The sequence below is a fragment of the Erithacus rubecula genome, assembly GCF_903797595.1.
Source record: "Erithacus rubecula genome assembly, chromosome: 3".
NCBI classification, from domain to species: domain Eukaryota; kingdom Metazoa; phylum Chordata; class Aves; order Passeriformes; family Muscicapidae; genus Erithacus; species Erithacus rubecula.
In genome coordinates this window covers 20,686,568-20,703,317 of record NC_136689.1, presented here as the reverse complement: position 1 = coordinate 20,703,317, position 16,750 = coordinate 20,686,568, and the positions used below count along the sequence as shown (strand labels likewise).

Here is a 16,750-nt window from a genome sequence, read left to right as displayed (position 1 = left end):
TGCTCAGCCGTGGGGACCTTTGTCCCCGGCGGGCGCAGGCGGGCGTTGCTGATAAACGGGTATGTACGCTGCTGTGGGCAGCGTCTCCTTCTGAGTTAAAGACATGAGAAATAGACAATATCCCCACCCCCCGTTAGCCCCTGAGAGGCCAGGGCTGCTTTGTGCAACCATCATTTTTATCCGACTTGAAGCGTAGTGAAAATAGCAAAACTTTCTTGTAGAGCCAATGAAAAGCTTAGATTAATGTCTCTAATAAAGTTAGGGCCGCATTTAAAACTTTGCTGCACTGCATTTTGAAAGAGACACCTCCGTTTGGGGATTTAATTTTCTGAAGTATTTTTATTGTCTTCTTCTGTCCTTATCTTTGTAAGGATTATTTGCATGTTCATAAACACTTAGTTGCAGTTAAAGGTAATACGTGTTAAACATTCAATGTGGTTTGCAAGAACATACAAATGTAATTAATGTAAGAAGGATTTTGAAGATTTATTGTCTTTAGAAATCTTACTTGCAAAACATGGCTCAATTACTTAAAAACTCAAAAATTACTGAGATGCTTTTATATGAGTAGAAGAGGAACACTGCTGGTTCTACATAGCGTAGTAATGAAAATTGAAAATATTTATCCCTTTTTCTGCAAATTTTGAGCATAGTCTTACACAATGTTTTTCTGTTCCTTAACAGGTTTTTCTTCTTTGGGGATAAAGCCATGGCTGAAATGAGTGATATCAATGTACAAAAACTAACCATCTTTCAGCAAGCAATAGCCTCTTGTTGTGGAGCTATAATTACATCATTATTTGGTAAGGCAAACTATGAAGCTGGCCACAGAGAGAATCTTACAAAGTGATTACCCTTAAGTTTCACTTAGCGTGATGTTTGCTTATGTATGTTTCTGCTAATATGTTCAACAAAGATATTTTTTGATAGTTCTCGCTTTTTTGTTAGCATGGGTAATTGAAATATTTTGTGCCCCTGATAATATCTAACTATTTCTGAAAATAAGAGTAATATTTGCTACCTTTGAATTTCTGGGGTTTTTTCTATTTGGTTTCTATTTACTGCTTTCTGTTGAGAGGAAACAAAATTATTAGTAAAAATTAATTTCCATATTTCCTGCAGCTTCGAAAATATATAAAAGTCTGCTTTACAGTACAACACACAAATCCTGCAAGGCTGGTCCCAGTGAGGCATAGTAATAACAATTCTTCTCTGATGTCTTACCCTGTCAAATACTTTTATTGTTGGATTTGGTTTGATTTTTTTTTTTCCTTAAACATTGCTTTTAAGGATACATTTTTATTACTCTATTAAACTTCTGGATAGCAGGTGGAATTCGTCTTCTGCCTCACATTCAGTCATGTCACTCAGGACCTCCTTCCCCATGCATACCTAAGGAGGCATTGGTTGGTTACATTCAACACTTAGTGTCTCTTGGAATTTTACAAACTCATAGCCCATACTTTGTGCCTCTAATATGTTTTGTTTTAAGATAGCCTTTAGCTGTGGCTTTGCTTTTAATGTGGATTAAGCTGCAGGGAAATGTGCAATTTTCTAAGCACGATTTCCCCCCACAAAATGTTTGCAGAATAGGATCTTGCCTGTTCAATTCAGGAACCTGTTCAATTCATAGTCTTTTTGTTCTGCTTCACTGTTGTTTGTCCTGTACATCAGACCTGTGGAATTCCCAAGATGGATTTCAATTGTATGTACATATCCACAATTCTAGTACAGGGTAAGGTATTGGTGCTCAAGAGAGGTACAGGAGACTGGCTCCTGCCTGAATTGCCAGCCTGAGACAAGCTAGAATAGTGTGAGTGGCTGAAATGCTACTACATGGCAAATTTCACGTTATTTAGTTGAACTGCACGAGTCACATTTAGATACTGTTGTGTGAGCCAAATATTCAGCCTGTTAGTCAACTGAGAGGAAGCACCAGAGAGCTGAGGTGTGACTGCATTGCCTCAGCACAGGAGTGTCTCAGTGAGACACAGACTAGTTTTTGACTTCAGCTGATGCTTGGTAAGTAAGGTTGTAGGTCCTATGTAATTTCTGTCTGTAGGTATTTTGGACTCTTTGGAGACTCAGATGGGACCAGCTGCTTATATGCAGGCAACTGAATCAAGCCCTCAGCTGATATGATCAGAGGAAGGTTGTCCAGCTGCCCAGCCACTGCAGTGTTCAGCATGTCTCAGCCTGTGCTAAGTTGTAAGGGCTGCAGTGGAAGCAGTGAAATGTTCACTAAACCTTCACTTACTTTTCAAGAACCCCAACGTTTTATGTATTTGCTACATGCAGCAAAAAAGTGCATAATGAATTTAACTTTTTTTTTTTTTTTTTTTTTAAGTTGTATTATGGTCAGTTTATTGAAAAAGAACAAACACATGGAGAATGCTGTGTTCCTTTATATGCTGGAGGCCAAAATTTGATTTTGCATGATGGTACGCTAGTTAAAAGAGGTTAACAGCAGAACATAATGTAAGAAGTTCTAGCAATCAGACAACATGACACAGTGGTTTTTGAATGAGCTTTGTATATCTCTAAATGCTTCATGTCTATGCAACTGTTAGTAAATTAGAAAAGATAGATTTGATGTGCTGTAAACCATATAGGGTGTGTAGTTCTTTGTCTCTGATAGCATTGTCTCTATCTGCTAACATCCCTTTTTTCTCTGCCTGATAACATTGAAAGGGCTGTTAGTTCGGGGTTTTTCCCCCCTCTGGAAACAAAATAAAAAAAAGTTGTAGAAGTTAATGATAAGGAATCTGTAAACTTCTACATTTTCAGGGTATCCAGGGTGTTTCTAAATTACTTCTGTTTCATTTTAGTAACTCCTTTAGATGTTATCAAAACTCGACTGCAAGCCCAAAGCAATCAATTCCATAAAGGTAAACAACAAATGTGTAGTATAATGGGGGACAGAGTTTGCTGTTTGCTCTTGCATTTAGCTGATGGTTGTCATAATGCTGTGCTGAGGTGCAGAATGTTTGATTTTTTTCCTCCAGTATAACTTTGGGGATGGAAAAGCAACACACCACTATATACTAAACACAGAAGAAAAAAAATCCCATACATCTATACCATTTAAAACAGGCTTTTTTTTTCTATCTTAATATTTTCTTTGTGGCAGAAGGTACAACTAATACTGAGTTGAGTCAATCAATAAAAAGCTGTTACTAAATTGGCTGTTAATAAATATTTCATCAGAGGGCTTATGTGGTCAGAATGTTATATCAAAGTTCATCTCCTCCAGAATCCAGAGATTTTTGAAATGGTGAAGTCTTAACAAGTCACTTGCCACTTGGGTTCTAAATAAATGAAGATATTGTGCTCTCAAAGATGTGCTAATGGTTTCTACTAATTACTTATACTTACTAAATGAGATTTAAAAGGAAAGAAGATGACTGGTTTTGCATGTTGAATGTGGAGGTGAGTATTTGCAGTCACATTTGCAAATTAAATTAGGAAAAATACTTGTGCCTTCTATCATGATTTTGAGTAAGTTCTAAAATCTTCAGAAATCTGCAAATGTGAAGCTTAAAGTATGTTTTTGTAATGGCAGTAATATGTTATCAAACAGGTTGAAAGTACATGATGCAGAAAAAATGAAAAACAAATGGAAGGGATGATCCAGTATAAATTCAAGATAAGGTATAATAATAATAATAGTACAGATAAGATATAATCCCTCCACTTGAAGTGGATGCTGTGGCTACTTGATAAAAGATTTTAAAGTCTGAAAGATGTTCAGAGTTACATACAACAGTGACATTCAGGTCTTGTGTTCGTTTTACCTTTCAGCAGATGGTAGCATAATCTGAACATGTCTCTTGGAGCCTTATGAAGGCAGGTCCATTTAATTAGGCAGTCTGAGTGGTACATTTGTACTTTCTTTCCTTTGACCTAATTTGTCATTACTGACTTACCAAAATTATTTTGCCCCTCTGTGTCTAACCAGAGATAAATCTGTGTTGCCATCATATCCAATTTGAAATTGCTGCTGTGTAAAAACAATCTTACAAGCATTAATTATATTCTTATACACCATTTTATTAGGAAAGTGTTTTGTATGCTCCAGTGGCCTTGTGGATCATGTATATGTTAGTGAAAATGGGGACAGCAAAGCCTGGCATAAAAAACCTGGGCATTTCAAAGGGACATTGGTAAGAATAATTTTAAATGTATATAAAACTGCATGTTTAAGTAGCATACTCTGAAGTTTTCAGAGTTTTTCCGGGTTCTACTGGAACCTGTTATCATTTGAGAGGATCTTCATGTGGTTACACTGCTGATTGATGATACCTTCTACTGTCAGCAATAAAATACATATTCCTTTCTTAAGATGAACAAGGAGGCAGCTGCACAGCTGTCCTTACAGGTTACTGGCTTTATGATTTTTTCCCCCACTTCACCTGTATTGGCAGTAGTTGCTGATTGCAGTTAATAATTTCCTCTTACCTGCTTATGACCCTTGTGCCCACACATCTCCCAATATGCTCCTGAGCTGAGCTAATGGTGCAGATAGTGTTTAAAGTTAAGTTCATGTGTCAAGTTCTCTCTCCATTGAGACTTGTAGGATTAGCATTTTCCCAGAAACTTGAAACGGACTTGCTGGCAGATACTGTCATGCTGGTTCATTAGTCTAAATTTTTTTGACTCTGCCATAAAATTAAACATATGGTCAAGGATTTTTCAGAATTAAAATCTTGAGAATGGGATAGTAATGCAAAAGGTGTCTTCAGCAGTTTTACAGGGTTTCTTTTTTTAAAAAATAATAACTTTATAAGTGGAATTTTAAAAAGTTACTTAGTTTTCTATTTGACATTAATTTATGCCTGTTTTTGCCACAACAAGGTGTTTCTTAAAGAAGAATGACTATCATATAGCTTTATAATCTTTTTTTTTTTTTTTTTAAATGAGTCCTATCTTTTATTTATACCCTCCTGTTTTGTAAACTTGTTGAAGCTGGGTTATAAACATATTAACTAGGTAGTATAAAAGTGGGGGGTTTTTTGTTAAACCATGTTAGGATCTCTAGATCTAGGGATTCTTGTCTTCCTTTCAAAACTAGTCAGGTTTCTTGTAATAAACAATTTCTTTGTTTTTCCCATTCAGCTTTTTACCTCTCAGGATTTTAGTCCATCAAGGCTGTCTCCTCTAAAGCTATTTGCTTTTTTCTTCCTCCAAGTCCTTTCTGTGTCTGGCAGACTGTCTTTTGAGGTCCTGTTATAATGTGTTGTGTTAGGCATTTAGGCATATTCTGATCCATTGAATCTCAACCTCTGTCCCCAGATGTTTTAAGAAAATGAGGTATCCTGACATCACAGAGGTTGTTGTTTTGCTTGTGATTTCAGTTAAATGATCTTCAAGGTTTAGTGTTCCTCTGCTGTCAGTCTCCTGGGAATATATAGGACAGCTGTAATAATAATTGCAAGCTTGTATATGGTATAATATATATACATTGCATGTATGGGGTCATGTTGTTAGAGGAAGCAATCTTTGACAATTTGTTGCTATTTCATGCCTAGAAACTCTGCTACATATTGAAAAAATATTTTAGTGGATTCTTCAGTGAAGTTTCCACAAGTAATGACATATTAGTTCTGAAAATAGTTACTCACAGGGCTGTCAGTCACTGATAAACACTTAGTATTTTGGCTTTTTAAAGATAGAAGGAAATTCTTAAATTCAGTCTCATAAATTATTCTGTTCAGCTCAGTGGAGCTGTTTGCATGATTAAGTGTGATAGCTTGTGTAAACAGTTACAAAATTGGGATCTTACAATGGTAAGCCATTTTAGAAACATACTTTTCAAGACATTAGTTTTGAGTTCTTCCAGCTAAAATATATTACTAACTACAAAAGTTTGCATCTTATTATTGCTCTTTGCCTGGTTATATTTTTAGGATGCGTTTGTGAAAATTATTCGAATAGAGGGAATTAAGTCACTGTGGAGTGGGCTTCCACCAACACTGTAAGTTGAATGGGTATGCTGTGACAAATTATTATGCTTTAAAAAATTTGGTCAATGCTGAAGTTACAGACTAATCAGTTCTATCATAAGTATCTATTGACAGTATATTTTCTGCATATTTTTAAATTTCCTGATATATTCTCAGTAGTTAAGCAGGATTAATAGATTTATAGTCTTCTCATTCTGCTTTTTAAAATTTTTTTTCCTCTACTATTACCATTCCTTTGATAGCATCATCGAATCACAGGATAGAACTTGGTCACTGGAAAGGGCCAGTCTTTGACACATTCTTATTGTTGTATCTTGTTACTTAATGACTTGCTATCAGCAGCACAGCTGTTTGTCAAAACTCTGGTGTTGCACCTCATTACCCTCACTTAATTTTTGTAATAATCTTCTTTATTTCAAAGAGCTTTTTATTCTGTCTGGATGAACAGATAATTCATTTTCTCTCTACAAGAACAATTTACATATTTAAACATTGCAATCAGATCTCCTCCTTTAGGCTTAACAGCCCCAAACTGATTTATCTTTTTATTCATATTAACCTGGAACAGATAGAAATTAAGACCTCTGGAATTATGTTCTCCTTCATAAACCAATCAAGTTTTCAAATCTGAGATGTATATTAAATTTGTATCTTATAAGGTGCAAAGTGGGAAGTGACCAGTGGGAAGCACTGCTACACTTTTGATTTGCAGACAGTGCTCAGTGTATAGGCAGAAAAAAAGCAAAACATGGTGGAGCTCAGCCTTGTTTACCCTCCAGTTTGTAGCAATTTCGAAATATAAACCTTAGGACTTGACTGAATTCTTCCAGTCAGTACATTTTTTTTATAAAGCACATGTTCTGTTCTCCAGCAGAGAACTAACTTCTTTACTAGAGTAAGTCACACAAGTAGGAGAGAAGATCTAAACTAAGCCATGTTGGTTTTCCAAGTGTCATTGGTCCTTGGTGTTTTTTGGTAATGGTGGCACATGCTGTATTAGCACAGACATAACACAGAAGTATAATTGCCATTTTATAGTAAGATGTGGTGCTTTACCCCCTACACTGATTGATTATTGAATCTACCTGTTGTTACTATAGTCTGTACTATGCTGGTGTGGAAAAAGCCTATATCTATGCATACTACACTGTCTTTCTAGTAGTGAGTATAAATGGCTGTGGATCAAGATCATATTATCCAATTGTTACACACATAAAATTTAAGGGTAGCAGTAATTCTGTAATATTTTGTTTGGTTTCTTAATTTTCAGATCTTTCACTTCCCATTCTTTATCAAAACAGTTCTGGAGCTGGCATGGAATAGATTTTGACTGAGATAATCTACCATCATTTTACTTATGTTTTTCCCTAAGTGAAAATGAAAACCTGGGAAATGTGTGGGTTTGAAACTCTAAATTAGAAGCAGTGAATCAAAGATATGGGATTCATCTTGTATTTTATTAATTGATACGTTCCACACAGCTGGAGATTTAACCTTTTTTATAATATAAGTAAAATATCCATACAAGACCGTTGACTTTATTCTCCCACTTTTCTTGTATTTATTTAAATTTCCTCTTTTATATTTTAGAATAATGGCAATTCCTACCACAGCAATATATTTTACCTGTTATGACCAGCTGTCAGAAGCTTTGAAAAATAGACCAGGAAATCATGATGAGCACATTCCAGTAATTGCAGGTTCCTTAAGCAGATGTAAGTAAAGATGTAAAGAGAAAACTGGAACATAATACCTGTATGCAGTTTTCCTGAGGCCCTTTTCTTTACTTTTATTTAAAGTAAATATGCTGTGGGTTTAAATGAGGGCTAGGAATGAATATTTTCATTTCCCAGTATTTCTTGGGCAGCAAAACCCTCTAACCTGGTATAAAAAAATTTAGTTTTGCTGAAACTTTCACTGCATTTGAAATTTGTTCATAATTTTATATATCTAGATTTCTACCAAGGACAGTTTAATTTAAGTCTGTTCTCATCAATCTAATAATAAACATCACTATTTGCAATAATGGAAAGTACATAGGTAATTATAACAAACATGAAAATTCAACTTGTACTGGTTTTACTGCTGCCTGATGTGGATTAAATTTGTATATTTTCTTAATTTTTTATCCTTTTCCTCATCTATTTTTGTAGAATTAACTCAGATAATATATTTTAGGGCTTTCTTAGAAGAGTATGATAATGCAGTTCCATGTTCTACCTGTGACAACCATGGGGGCACTGGCAGACTAGTGGAAAAAGAATTGCTATTTTGTGGTGGTGTAGCACATTGTTCTTATTAGGCTGTTCCAGATTTTAAATTCTTGTGTAAGACATTATTCTGGAAACAGAAAAAAATTCTTGGATTTAGGAAAATTTTTAATGTCTGTTAGATGTGTGATGGTAGCTTGTTAATGATGACTCACTGACCATTGTGCAAGATGCAGGAGTTTCTGTATCAGATACAGATTGCCTGCTCTTGATAGTTCAAAATACAAGTGGCAAAGATGCTTAGAAATCAATAAAAGCTTAAATCTATTACCACAATTCTGTCCTTAACACAAAAAAAAGCCTTTAACATCAAGATCACTTTCTTCAAATTACAGTTTAAAATGGCAACTAATGAAAATAATGTAAATGTAGTGTAAATATTTGAAATTTTCAGCCTATTTATGTGTTAAATCTGAAAATGAGGATTCTCGGCATGTTACTAGCATTGAAAAAAGAACCCCTAAACTGGAAATGTAAGTAGTGTGAATAGACTGGAAAGGAAACTTATTTTGGGAATTAGTTGAAGGAAAATGAGAGAGTTGAAAAGAATCAAATATATAAAGTAAGGTGAGACATAACTTGCATTTTTAGGGGATTGTACTGTTAAATACTGATTTTTCTAAAAAGGCCATGTTTCCTTTGCAGTCGGTTCTGCTACTGTGGTGAGTCCCCTGGAGCTGATCAAAACTCAAATGCAGTATCGCAGGTGGTCCTACAAGGAGCTCTACCTGTGCATCAGCACCAGATTGGCTGTAGATGGGTGGGTCTCCCTCTGGGGGGGCTGGACTTCTACTATTCTGAGAGATGTACCTTTCTCAGGTAAGGTTTACTTTCTATGCAGATTTATGTTTTTAGATTATTTTTCTGTGCTTTTAGGTAATTTTAATGGTTGGCTTTAGGAATGACTGAGATGTACTTTTTCTCTTTTGAGTGTTTTTATTTCTAAATTCTCTGAAGATGTGATTTTTCCCCTCCCCTTTTGTTTGTGGATAACAGATAGGATTCATTGTTACGTTCCCTTTTTCTGTACTTAGTCTCTTTCTTCTCATCTTCAGCTTACACAATGACTGCTTTTGAAGAGTTTCTGTTGGAAATTTTCTCTGTGATAGAAAAAGTGGCTATTTTCTGATAAACATGCTGTATATAAGTGTTCTGTTACATAATTTTGGAAACAGCTACAGAGAGTGTCACAGTAGTGTCTTCAAGATTTTTTTTTTTTTTATCAAGATTAATTTGTTTGTATAACTGCTCCAATAAACTCTTTACCAAGACTCAAAAGCTAAAAGCTAGAAGAAGAAAAGTCTGGTTCAAAGCATAACTAGTCCTAGGGTTATTCCTTAAGATAACTGGGACAGATGTTACAGGGGAGACTGCTAAAGGACCAGAAAGCCCCTGTCCCTTTAAGGCCTGTTTTTGTCAGAGCACTTTTGGATCATCAGACATCACTTGTTGTTGAAGCAGTTTCTGTCTTTGGGGTAGTACCAGGAATAACATCTTTAAACACTTTATGTTGGCCCAGAAAAATTCTTCAAACCTATTTTTGGAAAGATTCTTATTCAAACCTGGTTTTAGAGTCAGAGAATCCTTGAAGTATTTGACCTGCTGTCTCTGTTTTACTTCATTCTAAAGATGATCTTATATCTAATTTAATTTGGCTTTCCAAACAATCTAGTGGGCCAGTCACTGGTTTGGGCTGTTACAGGATATGTGTATCCAGAGTAAATTTGAAATTGGCTGTGAACCAAACAGAGACAGAAGGTGGGGTGTGATGAGGATATTTAATTAAAAATTGCAGTTGGTAGTTAAGTGAGTTAAATGAACCAAGTTATTACCACTGTCTTCTTTTCATAATTTATAATGCTCTGTTCTCTTTCACTTAGCTACTGGAAGGTGTTTGAAAAATGTGATAGGAATGTATTTCCCACCTAAAGATCCAGTTCCTTGATGGAACTTAATTTAGTCTTGTCTGATAGGGAAGGCTTCTGAACCTATGAAAACATGGTTTCACTAAAGCTTTAAACAACTGCCAGAATTCATCTGAATCTTTTGTCTGAAGTGTTTCCTATTCAATATTTATTTTAATTTACTTATTTTTCTTCTCTGCCAAATGCAGTTTTCTCTTAGGCTGTCCTCTAAGATTTGTAAGGGAACTCTAAAATTTTTCATCTTATTCCTGCTGTCTGACTTCGAGTAGAAGCTCTTGTTCTTTTATTGATTTTTGTCTGTAGCAGTGTGGCTGGAGCTAGTGAACTTCCTTGCCCCTGCTGCTTTTAACAGAGTGGGAAGATCAGAGCACTGTGAGGAAGTGCACAGGAAGAGGGCACTAAGGTGGTGTGCATTCTTCTCAGCCATTTTCAGATTCTTGTATCCATGCCTGCTGTTCCTCCACTGATCCAAACCAGGCTTGTTGATTTTTAGTCACTTTCCACACTGCACTGGCATTCCCTGGACAGCCAGTGGGCACTCACTCATCTGTGCCCAGTACTTTCTGGGCATGATGGTAGAGACACAAGTTAACCTATGAGGCAGTAGCTGCATGTTGAGAACTACTCAACCAATAGTGAGCAGGCAAGTAGAAGCATGAATAAAGGAAAATGTATTTTTAAAAAAGCCCAGTGCCACAAAATTCTGCTAATGTAAAGCTAAGAGTGTTTAATATTGCTTAATACCTTTTCTGACTGTGTTTCCTGATAATTTTTTCCTTATAACTGTTCTCTATCTGATATTATGTGCTCCCTTTGTACCTTCAGTCTGAGCTCTTCAGTTTGAATGATGCCCCAACAGCAGCTGAATCTCTGGTGTTCTCAGTTTGCACCTTTGCTGCAGGGAGTTCAAGTCAGCTATCTCAAGAGTTAAAAAGCAGTGTAACACTGAGTTGAGAAAGCAGGTCCTATTGAAAGCAGTCAAACAGCACAGAATGACTCAAGAAGCACAGGATAATTAGAATTCCACTCTATTCCTAGCCCAAGTGTTCATTATGTATTTCAAGCATGTTCCTTGAGATGCTAGCTAGACTGAACAAAACTCAAGAATGTTTATAAACACAGAAAATAGGTATAATAATAATAATAATAATAATAATTATATTTGAGTCCTTTAAGCAGTATCAGACAATATAAATGTAAATGGTATTGAGAGAGATGGGTCCTATAGCTGCTTATGAAAATTTTGGATTTAGATAATTTATATTTAATTAGGGTTTTGTACATTTCAATACTAGGTTATCCTCAAAACCTCAGAATGCCTTCTGACATACTGCCTATTTTTACTTTTGCAAAATGGTGGAGGCCAGGCATGTGTGCAAGTAGTCTTCATAGCAAGAAAATGCTATGAAATTTTTTGCTGGCACAACCTCCATAACTTAGTGCTGAATGAGGTATAGTTACCTTTCAAGATACAGAGCTGTCATTTGCAGTATTTAGTTGACCTACTGCTATGAGGAATTACTCTCTAATTCAGCCCAGTAGTTAATTTGAAGTTTTGGTTAGAAAGCAGAAAAAGTGCAGTTTAGTTCAGCAGATGGTCACAGAAACAGATGTTATTCCTTAAAGTTGTTTTCTAGACTTTCCTTTGACAGTCCCCACAGAGGCATTCCCCTATTAGTAATTCCAGGGAGCAAAATCATATTTGTTTGTTCTCTCAGAATTAAAAAAAATCAAGAATCAAAAACAGTGTGAGACAGTCCTGAGCAACATTTCCTTTTGTATGAAATTTGTATTTATAGAGTTAATGAGATCTATGAAACATGAAATATGCCTGAAAACATAGCAAGTAGTTAGAAGCCCACATTTTGATTGATGTTAAATTGAACATGAGTCTTACAGTGCTTGGGTTAGAGAATGACTAAATGATTAGGCTAATATGTATCATATGAAGAAATTTGGGATATGGAGAACAAGGGGAACATAGCAGTCTGTCCATGGGTTATCACATAGGACACTTCTTATGCTTTTCAGCTCATGTTTCTGTTTGCTTCTTTTGCCACAGTAGAATTCTTACTTGGACTTGATATAAGAATTTTTGTACTTGATAGACAAATCTGTTGTAATGCAAGTTTGGTTTTTTTTTGTAATCATAGCAATGTATTGGTATAATTATGAACGTTTCAAGAAGATGATGTGCAAGGAAGTTGGTGCAAATGAACCTACATTTTTTGTTTCTTTTACTTCAGGAGCAGCATCTAGCTCTGTAAGTATGTAATTTCATTTCTAGTACTATTTTTTATTATTAGCACTAATAAACTATTTTTTAAAAGGTATTATTTTAGATGAATCTCTCAGAAATGTACATGTACTGTATGTTCTGACATACAGGACTTAAAAATACCATGTGCTTGGAATATCAAACCTAGTTTTAAATTTTGTACACTTTAATTTAAAAATTTAGAGTTAAATTTTAATTTTTCATGCACTAACATTAAAACTGATTTCCTGATAGATTGCAGCTGTCATAACTCAGCCATTTGATGTAGTGAAAACATATAGGCAGACTCAACTTTGGGAGAGTGAGACCTTAAAAAGTAAGTTCCTGGTGAAAATAAAAACCCCTCTATTGTTTCAAAAAATAAAACGTAGTGTTTGGGAATGACTTTTGGTAGGAATTTTAAAATTGGCCACTTCTAAAGTATATGTAAACATTTTATCACTGAGGCATTATTTCTTCCCCCAATTGTAGTATCTAGATAAGATATTTTTGTCTCCTAGGAGAATACCTGTTTCATTAATGGCATGGAAGAAGGAAAGGTGTAAGTTCAGTGCAATTTGTCTTAATAAGATGGTATAAAATTGAAAGGAATCCAAAGCTATTACATTTAGGCTGACCAATTGCAAATTTGAGACATCCCTCCTTCTTGCAGGGAGGTTGGACTAGATGATGAGTAAAGGTTCTTTTGGACCCAAACTATTCTATGATTGAAATAAATTATATTTAAATAGGCAAAAAATTAACTTCATAGTAGACATTCAGATGAAAAGTGATCTATTGAAACAAGTTTTCAAAGTAACATTCACTACCACTTGGTCCTACATAACAACATTCTTGCAATAAGTATTAGACTAGAAAGAGAAAATATTGTGCTCAGGTTGTATGTTTTTTACTTTCTTTTCACGTGATTTCAAAAAAAAAATGTTTTTGAGGGCATATTAATGAATGTCCCAACATCTTTAAAGGATGAAAGAGAAAGTTTGTTTTGCTCTTGGCAGTAGAGCACTGCTCTGCTTTATACAAATTGAAGTAGTATATAATACCTTTTTCCCCCCATTGCTTAGGATATTTTTTGTGAAACTGTTTGTGCTTTTTTCAACTGTATCAGCAATCCAGCAAAGACTATAGTAGTTGTTCATTTATCTTACTCTAGGTGTTACTACTGGTCTTTTCCATGTCCTGCTGTTTTGACTTGTATATTTGCATACTGTATTAATTTAACATGCTGCATAAATAAGATGGATAAAATTAACAAAAACAAGAGTTAAACCTAACAATTACATCTGTGACTGTCTCTGATTTCTAAAAATATTCTGTGGCATTGTATGGATTGCCTAATTCACTGTTGTCTTGTACTATATTGAGCTCCACAGAGGGACCGTAAATCAACCTGGGCAGTTATGAGGAATATTGTCGCTAGAAATGGGATTACTGGATTATTTGCTGGTAAATTTTTTCCTATCTCTGAAAAAAATCAGACTAGATAGTTCTTATTTGTAGATGTTAACATGCATAAATTATATATTTCCATTTCTGTGAACACTGTCAGTTATGCAATAGTTTGCATATATAAAGCAACAGACATGCAGACTCTCCTGGGATCTTCTAGAGTACCATGGGATAAAGTCCTGGAGGGAAGAGAGGCCCAAGAAAGCTGGTTAATATTCAAGAACCACCCTGTCCAGGCTGAGAACAATGTATCCCAGCAAAAAGAAATCAGGTGATAACTCCAGGAGGCCTGTATGGAGGAAAAATGAGCTCCTGGACAAAACTCAGACACAATAAGGAAGCCAGCAGAGGGTGGAAGTAAGGACAGGTAACCTGTCACAGAGAAATGGTCCAAGCAGACATGGATCAAGTTAGGATCTGGCCAGGGATGTCAAGGACAACAAGGAAAGCTTCTATAGGTATGTTGGTGATCAGAGGAAGACAAGGGAAAACATTGGCCCTCTCCTGCATGACTCTGGCAGCCTGAGGCAGGAATGACAAGATACTGAGATTAAAATTATATTGAGGTAAACTCCTATTGTAGTTCATACTAAAATGACCATCTGCAAGAGACATTCCAAATCCAGGATACTTACCAGACTTCTACTACTTACCACACTGCACTAACTCATGGGGGCCCTCATGTGAATGGCTGCACAGCTGGTAAAGCCTTGCAGGACTAGTGTTTGCTGAAAGAGATTAAACTGCTTTACTTGCTGTACAGTGATAGCATAACTGGGTAACAGGATTTGCATATTTCAGAGCACTGATGCTAACAGAATGTAAAACACCACAAAGCGTCAATATTATTGATATTGAATTCAGTTAATAGATTAAAACACTTAAGGCTTGACACAGGGGTAGCAGAATTTAGAGATACTCTTGATCAGCCACCAGTTCAGTTCAGTTGGCCACATGTAGCTGAGATGACAAGGGTTGGTCTGCCTGGCTCCCTGCTGCTGTTCCAAAGCAACACAAGTTCTCCATAGGTCATGTGTCATCTGTGCTGGCTCTCTGCAGACGTCTTTGCCTTTCCAGGGGAAGTAGAGGGCTGGCTGTGTGCACACAAGGGAATTCAGCCTTATTTCCCTTTCTCTAAACTGAATCACTTTCTAACCTACACTGGCAAGATCACAGTTGGCTGTAATGGGAGACATTTAACACTTAAATTCTGTCACTTGTACATGTGACCAGGATGCTTCATTCTAGTAGAAGCCACCTCTTGTGTGTTGGAGCACAGGAGCCCTGCACATCCAGGTGCTCCAGTTGCATGGAGTCAGAAGGGGCAGAGGCACAATGGACTGGAGGCAGGCAGACCACCCAAGAAGGCAGAGGTGAAGGCATAATTTTATTACACTGGTAATACTACAGCCAGTACATTCAGTATTTTGAGGCATGTGAGCAGGTGGGATCCCAGCTCTAAACTGATATACTATGGTATTGATATATTGTGATCAGCACACTGTACTGCAGCACTTGGGTCTGAAAACAAATAATAGTGAATACTTCCCTTTCTCTTTTGGGCAGGTATTACTCCACGGCTGTTTAAAGTTGCTCCTGCTTGTGCCATAATGATCAGCACATATGAATATGGAAAGTCTTTCTTTTCTCATCTAAATGAAAAAAAGAATCGACATCCTTAATTCTTCTTTGTCCAATTGTATGAAGTCAAAGCATATGATAGAAGTTCTGCCAAATTTAAATCTGGGAAGATGGATGTTTTTTAGAAATCCCAGTGAATTTCTACCATTACATTTGGTAACTAAATAAAGTTTCATTTTTAACTTTCACAAAGGATTAATTCACTCTCTTTATTAAGACTAAGAAAGACACATCACCCTTAAACAATCATTGAAGATTTTATAACTTCTCTTGCAGCTGGAGATAAAAAAAGAAAGGAAGGAAGAACAGAAGAAAAATGGAGGAAGAGAAGAAAGATTGAGACTGGACATAGCAATGAAGAATAATGACTTCTACTGTGTTAAATTTTCAGTCATGAATAAACATTTGAGTTGGTTTTAAAATTATGTTTAAAAATGTTTTGGGTTTTCAATTGTAAGATATATTTGTTTCTCAGTAAAGAGGTTGATACAGAGTGAATTCAATAAATATTTATTCTTGCTGCTTGTTATGTGCTTCATTCTATACATATTTGTTATTTTTGTTATTTGCAGCTCTGTTTTGTGTAACCACCTATTACAAAAGCTTCTCAGGTTTATTTTAAATGAAAAATTCTGTCAAACTGGAAAAATACTTATGCTCATTAGACCCTGAGACTGCATGGTGCATACACTGCTGAGGCAGCAGGGGTTATTTGTCTAAGGTAATACTCAAAGAAATGAAAGCATACCCATTGAAGCCAAAGGCCTGTACGGGTGCTCTGCAGGAACACTCCTTGGCATGGTTCTGGGAGGTGCAAGTTGTCCCTGCTAAAATACTCCAAGGCAGGGCCAGGCCATGCACACTTTCTGTGGAGTCACCTGTCTTGGAAGGCCAAGGGTGCTGGCATAAGGACAGGTGATTCCATGCCAGCCTGACTCACCCTGTGCTCCTCTGAAGGGAAGAGCATGTTCAGGCTGCTGCCACAGGCACAGCCACCCTCTGCCCCAGTGTGCTGCACTCCTGGTGGAACAGCTGCAGCACTGCACTTGCCTGTAGGCACTTGAATTACTAAATTAGAGCTGCCTCTGTATGATTTAAATTACTTTTTAACTACCCTCACTACCTCCCTCCTTTCATGCATTTTCAATGCAATTGTTGAATTCTATTTATTTTTTGTGTATTTTAATGAGGGGGATACCGATGCAAAAGCAACTCAGTAGTCAG

General features: G+C 36.2%; 1 protein-coding gene across 2 annotated transcripts; it reads left to right on the top strand.

Moving 5' to 3' along the window:
• Positions 1-11: 11 nt before the first annotated feature.
• Positions 12-16,055, top strand: SLC25A40 (solute carrier family 25 member 40). Of its 2 annotated transcripts, XR_013773570.1 has the most exons (12): positions 12-59; positions 685-803; positions 2,829-2,888; positions 4,057-4,163; positions 5,907-5,974; positions 7,554-7,678; positions 8,879-9,052; positions 12,312-12,421; positions 12,671-12,752; positions 13,802-13,882; positions 15,452-15,682; positions 15,803-16,055. XR_013773570.1 is itself a non-coding variant. In XM_079300054.1 (11 exons), the coding sequence occupies exons 2-11, from the start codon at positions 710-712 to the stop codon at positions 15,565-15,567; spliced, it is 1,017 nt and encodes a 338-aa protein (XP_079156180.1). In that variant the 5' UTR covers positions 12-59; positions 685-709; the 3' UTR covers positions 15,568-16,055. The 2 variants fall into 2 exon arrangements, 1 of the variants encoding a protein (XP_079156180.1); XM_079300054.1 differs by having other exon boundaries at positions 15,452-16,055.
• The last annotated feature ends 695 nt before the right edge of the window (positions 16,056-16,750 follow it).